At 50.6% G+C, this 17408-nt stretch overlaps 1 protein-coding gene across 1 annotated transcript in view; it reads right to left on the bottom strand.

Annotated features, from left to right (window-relative positions):
* The window catches only part of RNF212 (ring finger protein 212), a 63035-nt gene that overhangs the window by 11703 nt on the left and 33924 nt on the right, over positions 1-17408 (bottom strand). Inside the window, exon 7 of the mRNA XM_089655520.1 lies at positions 2822-2882. Coding sequence (XP_089511646.1) covers positions 2822-2882 — 61 coding nt within the window. The remainder of the gene's footprint in view (positions 1-2821; positions 2883-17408) is intronic.

Consider the following 17408-nt stretch of genomic DNA (forward strand, 5'->3'; position numbering starts at 1 on the left):
ATCCGGTGATCACTATAAAACTCACAAATCCTCCACCAGCTAGCGTGCGTGCTCATCTCCACGCTGCGACCCACAAGGGGTCATAAGGCTTTTGAATGCACTCAAATGATGATATCCCTCGATGTCGGTCTGGATAATCCTCTATGGTGGAGATAGGAAGCATACCAGCAGTAATGGCTCAGGTGTCCCCTCACGGATATGGCCAAATACTCTCCTCTCCAGTGGCCCCCACATGGAAAATTAAACCAAGAAACTCCCATAGTGTAGTATGTAAACATTTATTGATTAAAAAAAGGTGACTACTCACATTAAAAACAGGGTCCACAGACCCATGCAGGCAAGAAAAACTGCTTTGAGGTGTCTGTAAGAAATGACGTCACAACGCTTCCGTCCAAACTGCCTTTTTTATCAATAAATGTTTACATACTACACAATGGGAAGTTTTTTGGTTTAAATTTATTCTACCCTTTTGTCTTCTGTGAATTAAGATTAGACAGTAGAGTGGTTGGGGGGTGGTGAAAAATGGCTCAGTTACATGCGTTTACGCCCCCCCAAAACATAAATATGAACGAGGCCTTACTGCCAGTTTGCAGATAAGCAGACTGGTGGTATCTAGAACCAAGACTCAGTTGGCACACAGAGATGCCAGTGCTCAGAATGGGGCATTTTATGCTGGGAAGTGCACAGGACTCCTTGATTGCTAGGAAGCTGACAACTGCCATATTTGGACAATGATGTGACCAGCATCTGCGCCCCTTTGTTTACTTCCAGTTCTCGGCCAGGAAATCTCAGGGCCCGAAGCTGGTTGGGGCCCGGGGATGAATCACCTGTTGCTAAGATGCTATGGGCTGCACAGGCAACAGTGCCCTAGCAAGCAAGGGCCTGAGCACCTGAACAAACATCAAGGATGGAATTTCTGTGGTATGGATGCTCTAGACTCTGTGCCTCCCTGCTCTATGCAAAAGATTCATATACCTCTTCCTGACATGTACGTAAATCTATCACCCCTACTGACATTTGTTGTGTGGAGGAGCAATGGAATTCTGGAGTGTCTACAGTATGACAGCATGTTTAAACATTAACAGACAATTCATATATAAACAAAATGCAGCGCTGTTAAAAGATCATAAGAAATAATGATGAAACACAGTCCAATTAAAAGGTGCTCCTTGATTCCCAGTGCGAATGGTAGAAATACACACTAACCAGAAAGCGTATAAGCAATACGCATGTGTCAATGGGCTTTTGTTTGGAAATGCAAAACTTACTTGAAACAGGTCAGAATGAGGTCAAAAGCACCTGCTAATAAATTCTGAATATATGAAAGTAGCACTACCCTCTCGAGGGCTACTGGATTTGTTTGGGTCCCCCTAAGCTCTGCATGGCCAGACAACATGCATTTTTCCACACTTTTACATTCCGAGTCAGTAAACAGTCATTGAGCTGATATCTTCCACCCGACTCTGCTGCTGCTCAAGCTCTGTTATATAGTTATACCTAAAGAGGGGAAAGATGGGTCGCGGTGTACCAGTTATAGACCTATATCTTTATTAAATGCTGATACAAAATTATATGTGAAGGTATTAGCAACTAGGTTAAGAGAGCTGATGCCAGAATGAATACACTTAGATAAAGTAGGATTGATTCTGGGTAGAGAAGGAAGGGACAAAGAATTAAGATCTTTGCTTCTTTTGCAAAAAAAAGTAGAAAAGGGAAGGCCTCAGGGGTTATCTTATCAATAGATGCTGAAAAGGCCTTTGATAGAGTAGATTGGGGATTTATGATAGATACGCTGGAGATACTAGGAGTTGGGCCTAGAATGTTAAAGTGGATCAAAGAGTTATATAGAAGCCCATCAGCAGTGGTGATGGTAAACGGATCATTGTTAAAGTTTTTCAGAATGCACAATGGAACAAGGCAGGGGTGCCCACTTTCTCCTCTACTGTCTGTAGTTTCTTTGGAACCATTTCTGGCAACTGTGAGAAATCGTGTAGATGTTAAAGGAAGAGGGGGAGTGGATGGATGTGGAATGAATTTGTGTTTTATGATTTTTTTTGATAAAGTGGATTTTGTATTTTTTTTAAAAATCAATAAAGATATAATAAAAAATAATTAAAAAGAGATATAATAAACTGATGGCAATACAGTGTGTGTAAGAAAATGAATGTTTAGCCAGCCCAATGCCTCTGAAGAAGTCTCTTTCGGGAAGGACCAGCGCAATTCCTAGTGCAGAAGCTGGTCCAGAAGAGTTAAATAAAGCGGAAATTCAAATCCTCGGACCACTGGACCGGCTGTGTGGGCACTGACAGCTCAGCATCCCTGGAGGAAAGTACAGAAGTGGCTGGGGGGTTAGTGGGGAGAGTGTAAGGTGTTCACCTTTTCATTTTTGCTGAAAAGCTGACACAACACTTTATGACTATGGAGCAGTTAGTTCCATTTGGACATTATGCTGGAAAGAAGCATGTTCAGGGGAAGGAAGAGAGGATTGCATCCAGGAAGATCTGGTATAGCTGATCGGAGCATCACCTGAGCTAAGAAAAATTTAGGATTGCATGTGAGAGAAGAGAGTTAGTAGTGCCGGACATGATGCAACCTGCTGGGATGTGGCGGCTGGGAGACTTCTTCATAAACACTTTTGACCTGCAAGAATATTGGTCCAATATATATGGTGAATGTGGAAGCTTACAGGTGTGAGGTGGCTTAGAAATAGAAGTGCTCAAGCATGCAGTTTTTGCATCAAAAAGTAAATTTTACTGTGCTCTACTACCATTAAAGGACCCCAAAGTGTTTCACCAAAGTAATCAATGAGCACTGGACTTACGGTCTGACATTTGGTCGTTGTGATATAGGATGAGAGTAAGGAGAAAATGCACGATGGTTTTCTGAAAGTGCAGAAAAGAACACAGAAAACAGTAATAACTAAAAGAAAACACTTCTTACACTCCATCATACAAAATACTATTATTATTATACAGGATTTATATAGCGCCAACAGTTTGCTCAGCACTTTACAATATAAAGGGAGACAATACAGCAACAATACAGTTCAATACGAAAATGATTCCTACATTTTAAGGGATTCTTCACTTTCATCTGAACATAAAATACTCTTCACTTGGAAAATGGAATACTCTTCCCCTGGAAAACTAAATACTTTTCCCCTGGAAAATAAAATACTCTCCTCTGGAAAACTGATTACCTTTCCCATGGAAAATGGACTATTATTCCACTGGGAAAAAAATGGGTTGCACTTCCCCTTTAAGGAAAAAAAAAGGGGATACTCTTCACCTGGAAAATGAAATATTCTTCCCCTGGAAAATAAAGGAGGGTGCAAAAGCCTAAGGCATTACCACCATAAATATGTACTGATACCCAAAAACAACTGTCTACTCAAAACATAAAAAACAACTGTCGTATCAAATAACTCCAGCTGTAGGTGATGTCATCTGGCCATATACTTTATTGTTGGAAGGCTGACATGTTTCAGGGGTCAAGCCCACTTCTTCAGAGCTCTGAAGCCTACCACTGGAATTGATGCTTAATACTCCTGTTTTTTTATCTTTGTGAGTATGCAATTGTTTTTGGGTATCAATATAATATTTATGGTCGTAACGCACTAGGCATTTGCACCCTCTTGTGTTTGTTTTTGCAGTTGATTGAAGATGTCCCAATCTTAGGAGGGCTACACTGACAAAGCATTATGTGTCCATATACTATTGAAGTTCCATAGTCTGAGCGCAGAAGTGTTTGACTTTTTCAAGAATACACTTGCCCAAGAAAATGGAATACTCTTCCTTGGAAAGTGGAATACTCTTCCTTGGAAAATGGATTACTCCTCCTTGGAAAATGAAATACTCTTCTTTGGAAAATGGAATACTCTTCCTTGGAAAATGGAATACTCTTCCTTGGAAAATGGAATACTCTTCCTCTGAAAAAAATGAATACTTTTACCCCCAAAAAATGGAATACTCTTGCCCCAGAAAAAGGAATTGTCAGGAATGGACTTGCCAATAACGGTGGGACTCACCTGCCTTGTGGGCTGCAGTACCAGGGCTGGCCAGCGGGTGCTCTCAGCAATCAGAGACTCACCCCTGCAGTCAGCCAAAACACCTGAAGCTGATTGCAGGGGTTGTATTTAAGGAATGGCCAGACTCACAGTCAGGGCCTTGGTGTGTGCTTTTCCATGGGCCCCTGTATCTTGTAACCTGCATTCCTGTTCCTGTTCCTGTTTCTGCCTGACTTGTTGCCGACCCTGCCTGATCCTGACCTCTGCTGACTTCTCCTGTTTGATCCCTGGTTTGTGACCCTGACTACTCTCCGCCTGCTCCTCCTGTACCTACCTGCCCGATAGTTATCGACCCGGCCTGCCTGACTACATTGTGCTCTATATGTGTATGTACCTGTGTATCTATATCAGTTTAGGTTTGGGTTTGTTTCACCTTGTTGTATCTATTTGTGTTAGCTTGGGGTTTGGTGCACTGCATTTATATTTGTATTGTTAGTCTCAATAAATTATATTATTTACTATATCTGAAGCCTACGTTTCCCTGTGTCAGTCCACACACTTCTGGTCACGCCTGCATCCCTGACAGGAATACTATTGCCCCAGAAATTGAATACTCTTGCCCCAAAAAAATGGAATAATCTTGCCCTGGAAAATTAAATACACTTGCACTGGAAAATAGAATACTCTTCCAAGGAAATGGAACACTCTTCCTCTGAAAAAAGGAATACTTTTGCCCCAAAAAATGGAATACTCTTGCCCCAGAAAATGGAATACTCTTGCCCCAGAAAATGGAATACTCTTGCCCCAGAAAATGGAATACACTTCCTCTGGAAAAAATGGAGCACTTTTCTCCTGAACATCAGGAGAAATCATCCTCAGACAACTGCTAATCAATCATTTTTTTTGTGACTGTAAAAAAGCAGTTGCAAGGGCGAAAGAGCACTTTCTGTAGGCCTATTCAGCTTCTTTTTTTTTTTTTTTCTATATTAGGTTTCTTTGGACTCAGAAGCTACTGAAGTGAACTTGTCACAAGACTGGGTGATTCAATTCACACATATGATCAAAAGCAGAGTCTACCTTGACCAAAGACCACATGTAAAAATGATCAGTTGGTCCAGAGATGTACAGTAGGTTACTGAAGCTGTATATAAATATCATTTTATACTGTAAGAATTTGATTTGTCCCAACCCCTCAAGCCATCCTTTTGGTCTTTGTTGAGATAGGTGGTCTCATTGGGAGGCTTGTGTGGTGTGAAGGGTTTAGGTTAAGCTTGGCTTTTACAAGAAAAGTCGAGATCAGCATCATCTGCAACTGCCAGGATGTATTCATTACTTTTGGAATATATTTTAAGGAACGTAACTCTCTCTTTTTATAATATACTTAAACTGAATTGCCAGAAATTGTGGTTCATTTTAAAAATAAATGGGTTTTAAAGGCTGCAGCTGCATTATACTGAAAAAATGCCAGAAAGTTCCTATTTGCTTTTTGAAAGTTGGCTACTCGGAAATTGAGCAAAATAACTAGAGATGAGCGAAGTATTCAAAAATTCGATTCGACTGATTCGGCGAATTCGTAGAAAAATTTCGATTCGAGTCGAATATATTCGCTGTGAATTTAACTTAAAAAAGGGTGTTTCTAGGCTTCAGAGAGACTTAATATTAGTGCTGAACACTGTACCTTTAATTTAAATGCCCTTGGAGTCTGCTGGGGAAGAGAAATAATACTGTCAGGCAGTATGACATGCAGATGAGTGCCGTCGATCTTAGAATCACCGCACACTTCACTCATTTGGCCAGTCACGGGGCCAAAGCCAGAGTGTGGAGCCACAGTGTGGCGGTGGAGGCAGCAGCAATGGGAGGCCATGCAGCACCCTATGACAAAAATGGAACCCACCAGCAGTGTGAGGAGACCTGAAAGTGGCACATGGCAGAGTGTGGCGATAGAGACAGCAGCAATGGGAGGCCGTACAGGGACCCATGACACACTCTGGACCTGGCAGCAGCATGAGGAGGCGGTACAGGGGCCCATGGCAGATTACGGGCCTGGCAGCAGCATGAGGAGTCGGTAGGGGGGCCCATGGCAGATTACAGGCCTGGCAGCAGCAATGGGAGGCCGTACAGGGACCCATGACACAATCTGGACCTGGCAGCAGCATGGGGAGGCGGTACAGGGGCCCATGACAGATTACGGGCCTGACAGCAGCATTTGGAGTCGGTACGGGGGCCCATGACACACTCTGGACCTGGCAGCAGCATGAGGAGGCGGTACAGGGGCGCATGACAGATTACGAGCCTGGCAGCAGCAACTTGGACAGGAGGACGTTCAGTTTCTGCACCGTCTGGTGCGTGCTCGCAAACTGTTGTCTCTTGGAAACGGATTCCAAGAAAGACTGCTGACGGAATCCGTGAAGAGGAGTAGCAGGAGAAGGAGCATCTGAACGAGCGGAATATGCCAACAAGCGACAACAGGGGCCCATGACAGATTACGGGCCTGGCAGCAGCATGAGGAGTCGGTACGGGGGCCCATGGCAGATTAGGGGCCTGGCAGCAGCTATGGGAGGCCCGTAATCTGCCAGCACCCTATGACAAAAAATGGAACCCACCAGCAGTGTGAGGAGACCTGAAAGTGGCACATGGCAGAGTGTGGCGATGGAGACAGCAGCAATGGGAGGCCGTACAGGGACCCATGAGAGACTCTGGACCTGGCAGCAGCATGAGGAGGCGGTATAGGGGCCCATGGCAGATTAGGGGCCTGGCAGCAGCTATGGGAGGCCCGTAATCTGCCAGCACCCTATGACAAAAAATGGAATACACCAGCAGTGTGAGGAGACCTGAAAGTGGCACATGGCAGAGTGTGGCGATGGAGACAGCAGCAATGGGAGGCCGTACAGGGACCCATGAGAGACTCTGGACTTGGCAGCAGCATGAGGAGGCGGTATAGGGGCCCATGGCAGATTAGGGGCCTGGCAGCAGCTATGGGAGGCCCGTAATCTGCCAGCACCCTATGACAAAAAATGGAACACACCAGCAGTGTGAGGAGACCTGAAAGTGGCACATGTTTGGGGCATGATTCATGGCGGATTTAGTCAGTTGTGTCAGGAACTGGTGGTTTGAAATCCAGACTAATCCACGCCTGATTCATTTTCACAAACGTCAGTCTCTCCACACTTTGGGTGGACAGTCGTGTCCTCCGCGGAGTTGCAATACCTCCTGCCGCACTAAACACGCGCTCCGATGCCACGCTACTGGCCGGGCATGACAGCCTTTCAAGGGCAAATTCAGCTAGTTGGGGCCAAAGGTCAAGTTTCGTTGCCCAGTAGTCAAGGGGATTGTCTACCTCGGTTGGCAGGGTGCTGTCCAAGTAGGCCTAAGCCTGTTGTTTGAGGTCCTGCTCCAGGTCCACCTGATGCTGCTGCTGCTGCTGCTGCTGCTGCGGCTGGTTAGTAGTTTCCTCACTGCGCTGGTGAAGAAAGCTACTCATCATCGACTGCAGACTGAGGCAGCCGCTGCTAGTGGAGCTGCCACTGCTCCTACCACCCCACCCCTCCCCTGCTGCCATGGCAGCGGAACGCGAGCGCACAGGGCCCACAGTGTCTGAGGATGGACGTTGGCGCAGACAGGCAGAGACCAGCTGACTACATAGGTGGTTTTTATAGTACGTTATTTTGGCCTCCCTCTCAGCAGGTGTGCAAAAGGCCACCATTTTGGAACGGTAGCGAGGGTCCAATAAGGTGGACAGCCAAAAGTCATCCCTCTGTCTGATGGTTATTATTCGGCTGTCGCTACGCAAGCAACCGAGCATGCTATGGGCCATTTGTGCCAAGGAATGCGAGGGACTCCCTGCCTCCATCTCCACAGCATACTGCCACGGTGCGTCTGGGTCCTCTGTCTCCTCCTCCTCCTCTACCAGATGCTCCTGCTCCTCCACTCCTGTCCGCTGAGTGGAAAAACCACCCATTTCACTCAATAATTCCTGAGCACCAATGTCCTCCTCTACCTCCTCCTCTTCTTCCTGCCCCCACAGGGGTCATGTGGCGTTGAGATCTGTGCGCCACGTCTACCGCACCCTGACCAGCCATTGTTAACAGCATTTGTTCCAGGACGTGCAACAGAGGAATGACGTCGTTCATCCCATAGTCCTGCCGACTCACGAATAGCGTGGCCTCCTCAAAGGGCCTGAGCAAGCGCAGGTGTCACGCATGAGCTGCCAATGGCTGACATCTAAGTTACACAGGGAATACCTTTATCCGCTTTTAACATCAGGAAATCTGTGATGGCCTTTTGCTGTTCGTAAAGGCGGTCTAACATATGTAGGGTTGAATTCCACCTTGTTGCAACGTCACAGCATGAGGAGTCGGTATAGGGGCCCATGGCAGATTAGGGGCCTGGCAGCAGCTATGGGAGGCCCGTAATCTGCCAGCACCCTATGTCAAAAAATTCTACACACCAGCAGTGTGTGAGGAGACCTGAAAGTGGCACATGGCAGAGTGTGGCGATGGAGACAGCAGCAATGGGAGGCCGTACAGGGACCCATGACAGACTCTGGACCTGGCAGCAGCATGAGGAGGCGGTATATAGGGGCCTATGGCAGATTAGGGGCCTGGCAGCAGCTATGGGAGGCCCGTAATCTGCCAGCACCCTATGTCAAAAAATTCTACACACCAGCAGTGTGTGAGGAGACCTGAAAGTGGCACATGGCAGAGTGTGGCGATGGAGACAGCAGCAATGGGAGGCCGTACAGGGACCCATGACAGACTCTGGACCTGGCAGCAGCATGAGGAGGCGGTATATAGGGGCCTATGGCAGATTAGGGGCCTGGCAGCAGCTATGGGAGGCCCTTAATCTGCCAGCACCCTATGTCAAAAAATTCTACACACCAGCAGTGTGTGAGGAGACCTGAAAGTGGCACATGGCAGAGTGTGGCGATGGAGACAGCAGCAATGGGAGGCCGTACAGGGACCCATGACAGACTCTGGACCTGGCAGCAGCATGAGGAGGCGGTATATAGGGGCCTATGGCAGATTAGGGGCCTGGCAGCAGCTATGGGAGGCCCGTAATCTGCCAGCACCCTATGTCAAAAAATTCTACACACCAGCAGTGTGTGAGGAGACCTGAAAGTGGCACATGGCAGAGTGTGGCGATGGAGACAGCAGCAATGGGAGGCCGTACAGGGACCCATGACAGACTCTGGACCTGGCAGCAGCATGAGGAGGCGGTATATAGGGGCCCATGGCAGATTAGGGGCCTGGCAGCAGCTATGGGAGGCCCTTAATCTGCCAGCACCCTATGTCAAAAAATTCTACACACCAGCAGTGTGTGAGGAGACCTGAAAGTGGCACATGGCAGAGTGTGGCGATGGAGACAGCAGCAATGGGAGGCCGTACAGGGACCCATGACAGACTCTGGACCTGGCAGCAGCATGAGGAGGCGGTATATAGGGGCCTATGGCAGATTAGGGGCCTGGCAGCAGCTATGGGAGGCCCATAATCTGCCAGCACCCTATGTCAAAAAATTCAACACACCAGCAGTGTGAGGAGACCTGAAAGTGGCACATGGCATGAGAGACTCTGGACCTGGCAGCAGCATGAGGAAGCGGTATATAGGGGCCTATGGCAGATTAGGGGCCTGGCAGCAGCTATAGGAGGCCCATAATCTGCCAGCACCCTATGTCAAAAAATTCAACACACCAGCAGTGTGAGGAGACCTGAAAGTGGCACATGGCAGAGTGTGGCGATGGAGACAGCAGCAATGGGAGGCCGTACAGGGACCCATGACAGACTCTGGACCTGGCAGCAGCATGAGGAGGCGGTATATAGGGGCCTATGGCAGATTAGGGGCCTGGCAGCAGCTATGGGAGGCCCTTAATCTGCCAGCACCCTATGTCAAAAAATTCTACACACCAGCAGTGTGAGGAGACCTGAAAGTGGCACATGGCATGAGAGACTCTGGACCTGGCAGCAGCATGAGGAAGCGATATATAGGGGCCTATGGCAGATTAGGGGCCTGGCAGCAGCAATGGGAGGCCCATAATCTGCCAGCACCCTATGTCAAAAAATTCTACACACCAGCAGTGTGTGAGGAGACCTGAAAGTGGCACATGGCAGAGTGTGGCGATGGAGACAGCAGCAATGGGAGGCCGTACAGGGACCCATGACAGACTCTGGACCTGGCAGCAGCATGAGGAGGCGGTATATAGGGGCCTATGGCAGATTAGGGGCCTGGCAGCAGCTATGGGAGGCCCTTAATCTGCCAGCACCCTATGTCAAAAAATTCAACACACCAGCAGTGTGAGGAGACCTGAAAGTGGCACATGGCAGAGTGTGGCGATGGAGACAGCAGCAATGGGAGGCCGTACAGGGACCCATGACAGACTCTGGACCTGGCAGCAGCATGAGGAGGCGGTATATAGGGGCCTATGGCAGATTAGGGGCCTGGCAGCAGCTATGGGAGGCCCTTAATCTGCCAGCACCCTATGTCAAAAAATTCTACACACCAGCAGTGTGAGGAGACCTGAAAGTGGCACATGGCATGAGAGACTCTGGACCTGGCAGCAGCATGAGGAAGCGGTATATAGGGGCCTATGGCAGATTAGGGGCCTGGCAGCAGCAATGGGAGGCCCGTAATCTGCCAGCACCCTATGTCAAAAAATTCTACACACCAGCAGTGTGTGAGGAGACCTGAAAGTGGCACATGGCAGAGTGTGGCGATGGAGACAGCAGCAATGGGAGGCCGTACAGGGACCCATGACAGACTCTGGACCTGGCAGCAGCATGAGGAGGCGGTATATAGGGGCCTATGGCAGATTAGGGGCCTGGCAGCAGCTATGGGAGGCCCATAATCTGCCAGCACCCTATGTCAAAAAATTCAACACACCAGCAGTGTGAGGAGACCTGAAAGTGGCACATGGCAGAGTGTGGCGATGGAGACAGCAGCAATGGGAGGCCGTACAGGGACCCATGACAGACTCTGGACCTGGCAGCAGCATGAGGAGGCGGTATATAGGGGCCTATGGCAGATTAGGGGCCTGGCAGCAGCTATGGGAGGCCCTTAATCTGCCAGCACCCTATGTCAAAAAATTCTACACACCAGCAGTGTGAGGAGACCTGAAAGTGGCACATGGCATGAGAGACTCTGGACCTGGCAGCAGCATGAGGAAGCGGTATATAGGGGCCTATGGCAGATTAGGGGCCTGGCAGCAGCTATGGGAGGCCCATAATCTGCCAGCACCCTATGTCAAAAAATTCAACACACCAGCAGTGTGAGGAGACCTGAAAGTGGCACATGGCATGAGAGACTCTGGACCTGGCAGCAGCATGAGGAAGCGGTATATAGGGGCCTATGGCAGATTAGGGGCCTGGCAGCAGCTATAGGAGGCCCATAATCTGCCAGCACCCTATGTCAAAAAATTCAACACACCAGCAGTGTGAGGAGACCTGAAAGTGGCACATGGCAGAGTGTGGCGATGGAGACAGCAGCAATGGGAGGCCGTACAGGGACCCATGACAGACTCTGGACCTGGCAGCAGCATGAGGAGGCGGTATATAGGGGCCCATGGCAGATTAGGGGCCTGGCAGCAGCTATGGGAGGCCCTTAATCTGCCAGCACCCTATGTCAAAAAATTCTACACACCAGCAGTGTGTGAGGAGACCTGAAAGTGGCACATGGCAGAGTGTGGCGATGGAGACAGCAGCAATGGGAGGCCGTACAGGGACCCATGACAGACTCTGGACCTGGCAGCAGCATGAGGAGGCGGTATATAGGGGCCTATGGCAGATTAGGGGCCTGGCAGCAGCTATGGGAGGCCCATAATCTGCCAGCACCCTATGTCAAAAAATTCAACACACCAGCAGTGTGAGGAGACCTGAAAGTGGCACATGGCAGAGTGTGGCGATGGAGACAGCAGCAATGGGAGGCCGTACAGGGACCCATGACAGACTCTGGACCTGGCAGCAGCATGAGGAGGCGGTATATAGGGGCCTATGGCAGATTAGGGGCCTGGCAGCAGCTATGGGAGGCCCTTAATCTGCCAGCACCCTATGTCAAAAAATTCTACACACCAGCAGTGTGAGGAGACCTGAAAGTGGCACATGGCATGAGAGACTCTGGACCTGGCAGCAGCATGAGGAGGCGGTATATAGGGGCCCATGGCAGATTAGGGGCCTGGCAGCAGCTATGGGAGGCCCTTAATCTGCCAGCACCCTATGTCAAAAAATTCTACACACCAGCAGTGTGTGAGGAGACCTGAAAGTGGCACATGGCAGAGTGTGGCGATGGAGACAGCAGCAATGGGAGGCCGTACAGGGACCCATGACAGACTCTGGACCTGGCAGCAGCATGAGGAGGCGGTATATAGGGGCCTATGGCAGATTAGGGGCCTGGCAGCAGCTATGGGAGGCCCATAATCTGCCAGCACCCTATGTCAAAAAATTCAACACACCAGCAGTGTGAGGAGACCTGAAAGTGGCACATGGCATGAGAGACTCTGGACCTGGCAGCAGCATGAGGAAGCGGTATATAGGGGCCTATGGCAGATTAGGGGCCTGACAGCAGCTATAGGAGGCCCATAATCTGCCAGCACCCTATGTCAAAAAATTCAACACACCAGCAGTGTGAGGAGACCTGAAAGTGGCACATGGCAGAGTGTGGCGATGGAGACAGCAGCAATGGGAGGCCGTACAGGGACCCATGACAGACTCTGGACCTGGCAGCAGCATGAGGAGGCGGTATATAGGGGCCTATGGCAGATTAGGGGCCTGGCAGCAGCTATGGGAGGCCCTTAATCTGCCAGCACCCTATGTCAAAAAATTCTACACACCAGCAGTGTGAGGAGACCTGAAAGTGGCACATGGCATGAGAGACTCTGGACCTGGCAGCAGCATGAGGAAGCGGTATATAGGGGCCTATGGCAGATTAGGGGCCTGGCAGCAGCAATGGGAGGCCCATAATCTGCCAGCACCCTATGTCAAAAAATTCTACACACCAGCAGTGTGTGAGGAGACCTGAAAGTGGCACATGGCAGAGTGTGGCGATGGAGACAGCAGCAATGGGAGGCCGTACAGGGACCCATGACAGACTCTGGACCTGGCAGCAGCATGAGGAAGCGGTATATAGAGGCCTATGGCAGATTAGGGGCCTGGCAGCAGCTATAGGAGGCCCATAATCTGCCAGCACCCTATGTCAAAAAATTCAACACACCAGCAGTGTGAGGAGACCTGAAAGTGGCACATGGCATGAGACACTGTGGACCTGGCAGCAGCATGAGGAGGCGGTATATAGGGGCCCATGGCAGATTAGGGGCCTGGCAGCAGCTATGGGAGGCCCATAATCTGCCAGCACCCTATGTCAAAAAATTCAACACACCAGCAGTGTGAGGAGACCTGAAAGTGGCACATGGCATGAGAGACTCTGGACCTGGCAGCAGCATGAGGAAGCGGTATATAGGGGCCTATGGCAGATTAGGGGCCTGGCAGCAGCTATAGGAGGCCCATAATCTGCCAGCACCCTATGTCAAAAAATTCTACACACCAGCAGTGTGTGAGGAGACCTCAAAGTGGCACATGTTTGAGGCATGATTCATGGCGGATTTAGTCAGTTGTGTCAGGAACTGGTGGTTTGAAATCCAGACTAATCCACGCCTGATTCATTTTCACAAACGTGAGTCTCTCCACACTTTGGGTGGACAGTCGTGTCCTCCGCGGAGTTACAATACCTCCTGCCGCACTAAACACGCGCTCCGATGCCACGCTACTGGCTGGGCATGACAGCCTTTCAAGGGCAAATTCAGCTAGTTGGGGCCAAAGGTCAAGTTTCGTTGCCCAGTAGTCAAGGGGATTGTCTACCTCGGTTGGCAGGGTGCTGTCCAAGTAAGCCCAAGCCTGTTGTTTGAGGTCCTGCTCCAGGTCCACCTGATGCTGCTGCTGCTGCTGCGGCTGGTTAGTAGTTTCCTCACTGCGCTGGTGAAGAAAGCTACTCATCATCGACTGCAGACTGAGGCAGCTGCTGCTGGTGGAGCTGCCACTGCTCCTACCACCCCACCCCTCCCCTGCTGCCATGGCAGCGGAACGCGAGCGCACAGGGCCCACAGTGTCTGAGGATGGACGTTGGCGCACAAAGGCAGAGACCAACTGACTACATAGGTGGTTTTTATAGTACGTTATTTTGGCCTCCCTCTCAGCAGGTGTGAAAAAGGCCACCATTTTGGAACGGTAGCGAGGGTCCAACAAGGTGGACAGCCAAAAGTCATCCCTCTGTCTGATGGTTATTATTCGGCTGTCGCTACGCAAGCAACCGAGCATGCTATGGGCCATTTGTGCCAAGGAATGCGAGGGACTCCCTGCCTCCATCTCCACAGCATACTGCCACGGTGCGTCTGGGTCCTCTGTCTCCTCCTCCTCCTCCTCTACCAGATGCTCCTGCTCCTCCACTCCTGTCCGCTGAGTGGAAAAACCACCCATTTCACTCAATAATTCCTGAGCACAAATGTCCTCCTCTACCTCCTCCTCTTCTTCCTGTCCTGCCCCCACAGGGGTCATGTGGCGTTGAGATCTGTGCGCCACGTCTACCGCACCCTGACCAGCCATTGTTAACAGCATTTGTTCAAGGACGTGCAACAGAGGAATGACGTCGTTCATCCCATAGTCCTGCCGACTCACGAATAGCGTGGCCTCCTCAAAGGGCCTGAGCAAGCGGCAGGTGTCACGCATGAGCTGCCAATGGCTGACATCGAAGTTACACAGGGGAGTACCTTTATCCGCTTGTAACATCAGGAAATCGGTGATGGCCTTTCGCTGTTCGTAAAGGCGGTCTAACATGTGTAGGGTTGAATTCCACCTTGTTGCAACGTCGCAGATCAGGCGATGCTGTGGAATTCCGTTCTGCCGCTGCAGCTCAAGGAGGGTGTGCTTTGCGGTGTAGGAATGGCTGAAATGCATGCAAAGTTTACGTGACATTTTAAGGATGTCTTGCAGTGGGATGGTGGATTTTAAGAACCGCTTGACAACCAGATTGAACACGTGAGCCATGCATGGCGCATGGCACAACCTTCCTTGACGCAGAGCAGACACCATGTTCTTTCCGTTGTCGGTCAACATGGTTCCGATTTTCAGTTTGCGCGGAGACAGCCATCTGTCGATTTCTCTGTTCATTACACTCAGAAGTTCCTCCCCTGTGTGACTACGTTCGCCAAGGCATACCAGGTGCAGAACAGCGTGACACCGTTGCGCCCTGCACATGTGATATGCCGGTCGGGTAATGGGACTTGGCACGGGGGTGGCGGCTGAGGACACGGCGGAAGAAGAGGTGGTAGAGGCGGACATCTTTGCCGGACCAAGGACGTGCAAACGTGGAGGCAAAAGCGGCGTGACCTGTCCAAGTTGCTGGTGCGGCTGTGACGGCACCACGTTCACCCAGTGGGCCGTAAATGACATGTACTGTCCCTGACCGTAGTTACAGCTCCACACGTCGGCGCTGCCGTGCACTTTGGCAGAGACCGACATGCTCAAAGACTGGCCCACCATGTCTTCTACATGTGAATGCAGGGCTGGCACTGCCTTTTTGGCGAAGAAATGACGGCTTGGCACTCTCCACCGCGGCGCGGCACAAGCCATCATTTCTCTGAAAGGTGCTGAGTCCACCACTTGGAAAGGGAGGGACTGCAGCACCAGCAACTTGGACAGGAGGACGTTCAGCTTTTGCACCGTCGGGTGCGTGCTCGCAAACTGTTGTCTCTTGGAAACGGATTCCAAGAAAGACTGCTGACGGAATCCGTGAAGAGGAGTAGCAGGAGAAGGAGCATCTGAACGAGCGGAAGATGCCAACGAGTGACAACTCCCCTCAGCAGAGGTGTTGGAGCCTTGACTGGCTGATGGAGGGCGATTGACGTCGGGTGACGGAGCAAGTAACGGAGCGGGTGATGGAGCGGGGGCTGGGGCGGGCAGAACCGCCGTATCTTTATCACGGTTTTCCCAGGCCACCAAATGGCGACGCTGCATATGCTGCCGCAACGCTGTAGTCCCAACATGGGCCCCCTGGCCACGCTTGACTTTCTGGCCACATAGTCGACATATGGCTACGTTTACTTCCTCGGGCGGCTTGACGAAAAATTGCCACACCGCCGAGTAGGAAACTTTGCCCCCGATACTCCTCACTGGCTGACTGCTGCTTCCTCCGTGCACACCGGCACCACTACTGGCCGTGGTGGTAGGCTGCAGTGGAGCTGGTGCTCTACTCCGTGGACGTTTGGCTCCACTGACACTGCTGCGACCCTGCTGCTGTCTCCTGGGCAACCCACCGACTGTTTTGCTCGCTGCCAAGCTGCCACCCTCTTCTCCTGATGATGCGGAAGAAATTGCCTGATGACGACGAGGCTGCCAAGTGCGATCAACCTCCTCATCATCAAGTAGGGTCTCCGCCTCACTACTAACCCCCTTGGCTGCGTCTGGGTCAGGAGACAGACCTGTCTCTAGACCGGCTACCGAGCCACTCTCCTCGCCACTACTTCTTCGCCTGGCTGCTGAAAAGGCGGATGTCTCCCCCCGTTCCTGACCGCCCTCTGTTAGCTCTTCCTCACTGTACAGTGGGGCTGAGCCCACAGCATGCGATACTTCGCTTGGTGAGGGAACACCAAAGGACAGGGGCAGGTAGAGGACACGTGATTTCAGTGGGCTTGGTCCTGGGCCATGCCAACTAACGGTTGTGTCTGACGTACCCACCGACCGTTGGCTGTAGGTGTCAGAGGTGACCTGGGAAGAGGAAGACGACCGAGCCAACCAATCGACGACGGCAGGGTTGTCGGTGGAGACACGACCGCTGGATGACACCGGGAGCACTGGCCTCTGGCTGCGAATAGTGCTGCCTCGACCCCTTCCTCTGCTGCCACGTCTGCTCGCTCCTAAAACATTGCCTCCTCTGCCACTCCTCTGCATGTTGTCTGACATACTCTTTAATTAAACGATTATGTGTCCCTGAGTAACAATTCTGTGTCCCTGAGTAACAATTCTGTGTCTGTGCGAGTAACAATTCTGTGGCCCTAAGTAACAGTTCTGTGGCCCTCAGTAACAATTCTGTGTCCCTGATTAACGTTTCTGTGGCCCCAAGTAACAGTTCTGTGGCCCTCAGTAACAATTCTGTGTCTGTGCGAGTAACAATTCTGTGTCTGTGCGAGTAACAATTCTGTGGCCCTAAGTAAAGTTTCTGTGGCCCTAAGTAACAATTCTCTGGCACTCAGTAACAATTCTGTCTGTCCCTGAGTAACAATTCTCTGGCACTCAGTAACAATTCTGTCTGTCCCTGAGTAAAAATTCTGTGGCCCTAAGTAAAGTTTCTGGGGCCCTGAGTAACAATTATCTGGCACTCCGTAACAATTCTGTCTGTCCCTGAGTAACAATTCTCTGGCACTCAGTAA

The sequence above is a fragment of the Staurois parvus genome, unplaced genomic scaffold, assembly GCF_062004578.1.
Source record: "Staurois parvus isolate SC_StPar_1 unplaced genomic scaffold, SC_StPar_1.0 ptg000845l, whole genome shotgun sequence".
NCBI classification, from domain to species: domain Eukaryota; kingdom Metazoa; phylum Chordata; class Amphibia; order Anura; family Ranidae; genus Staurois; species Staurois parvus.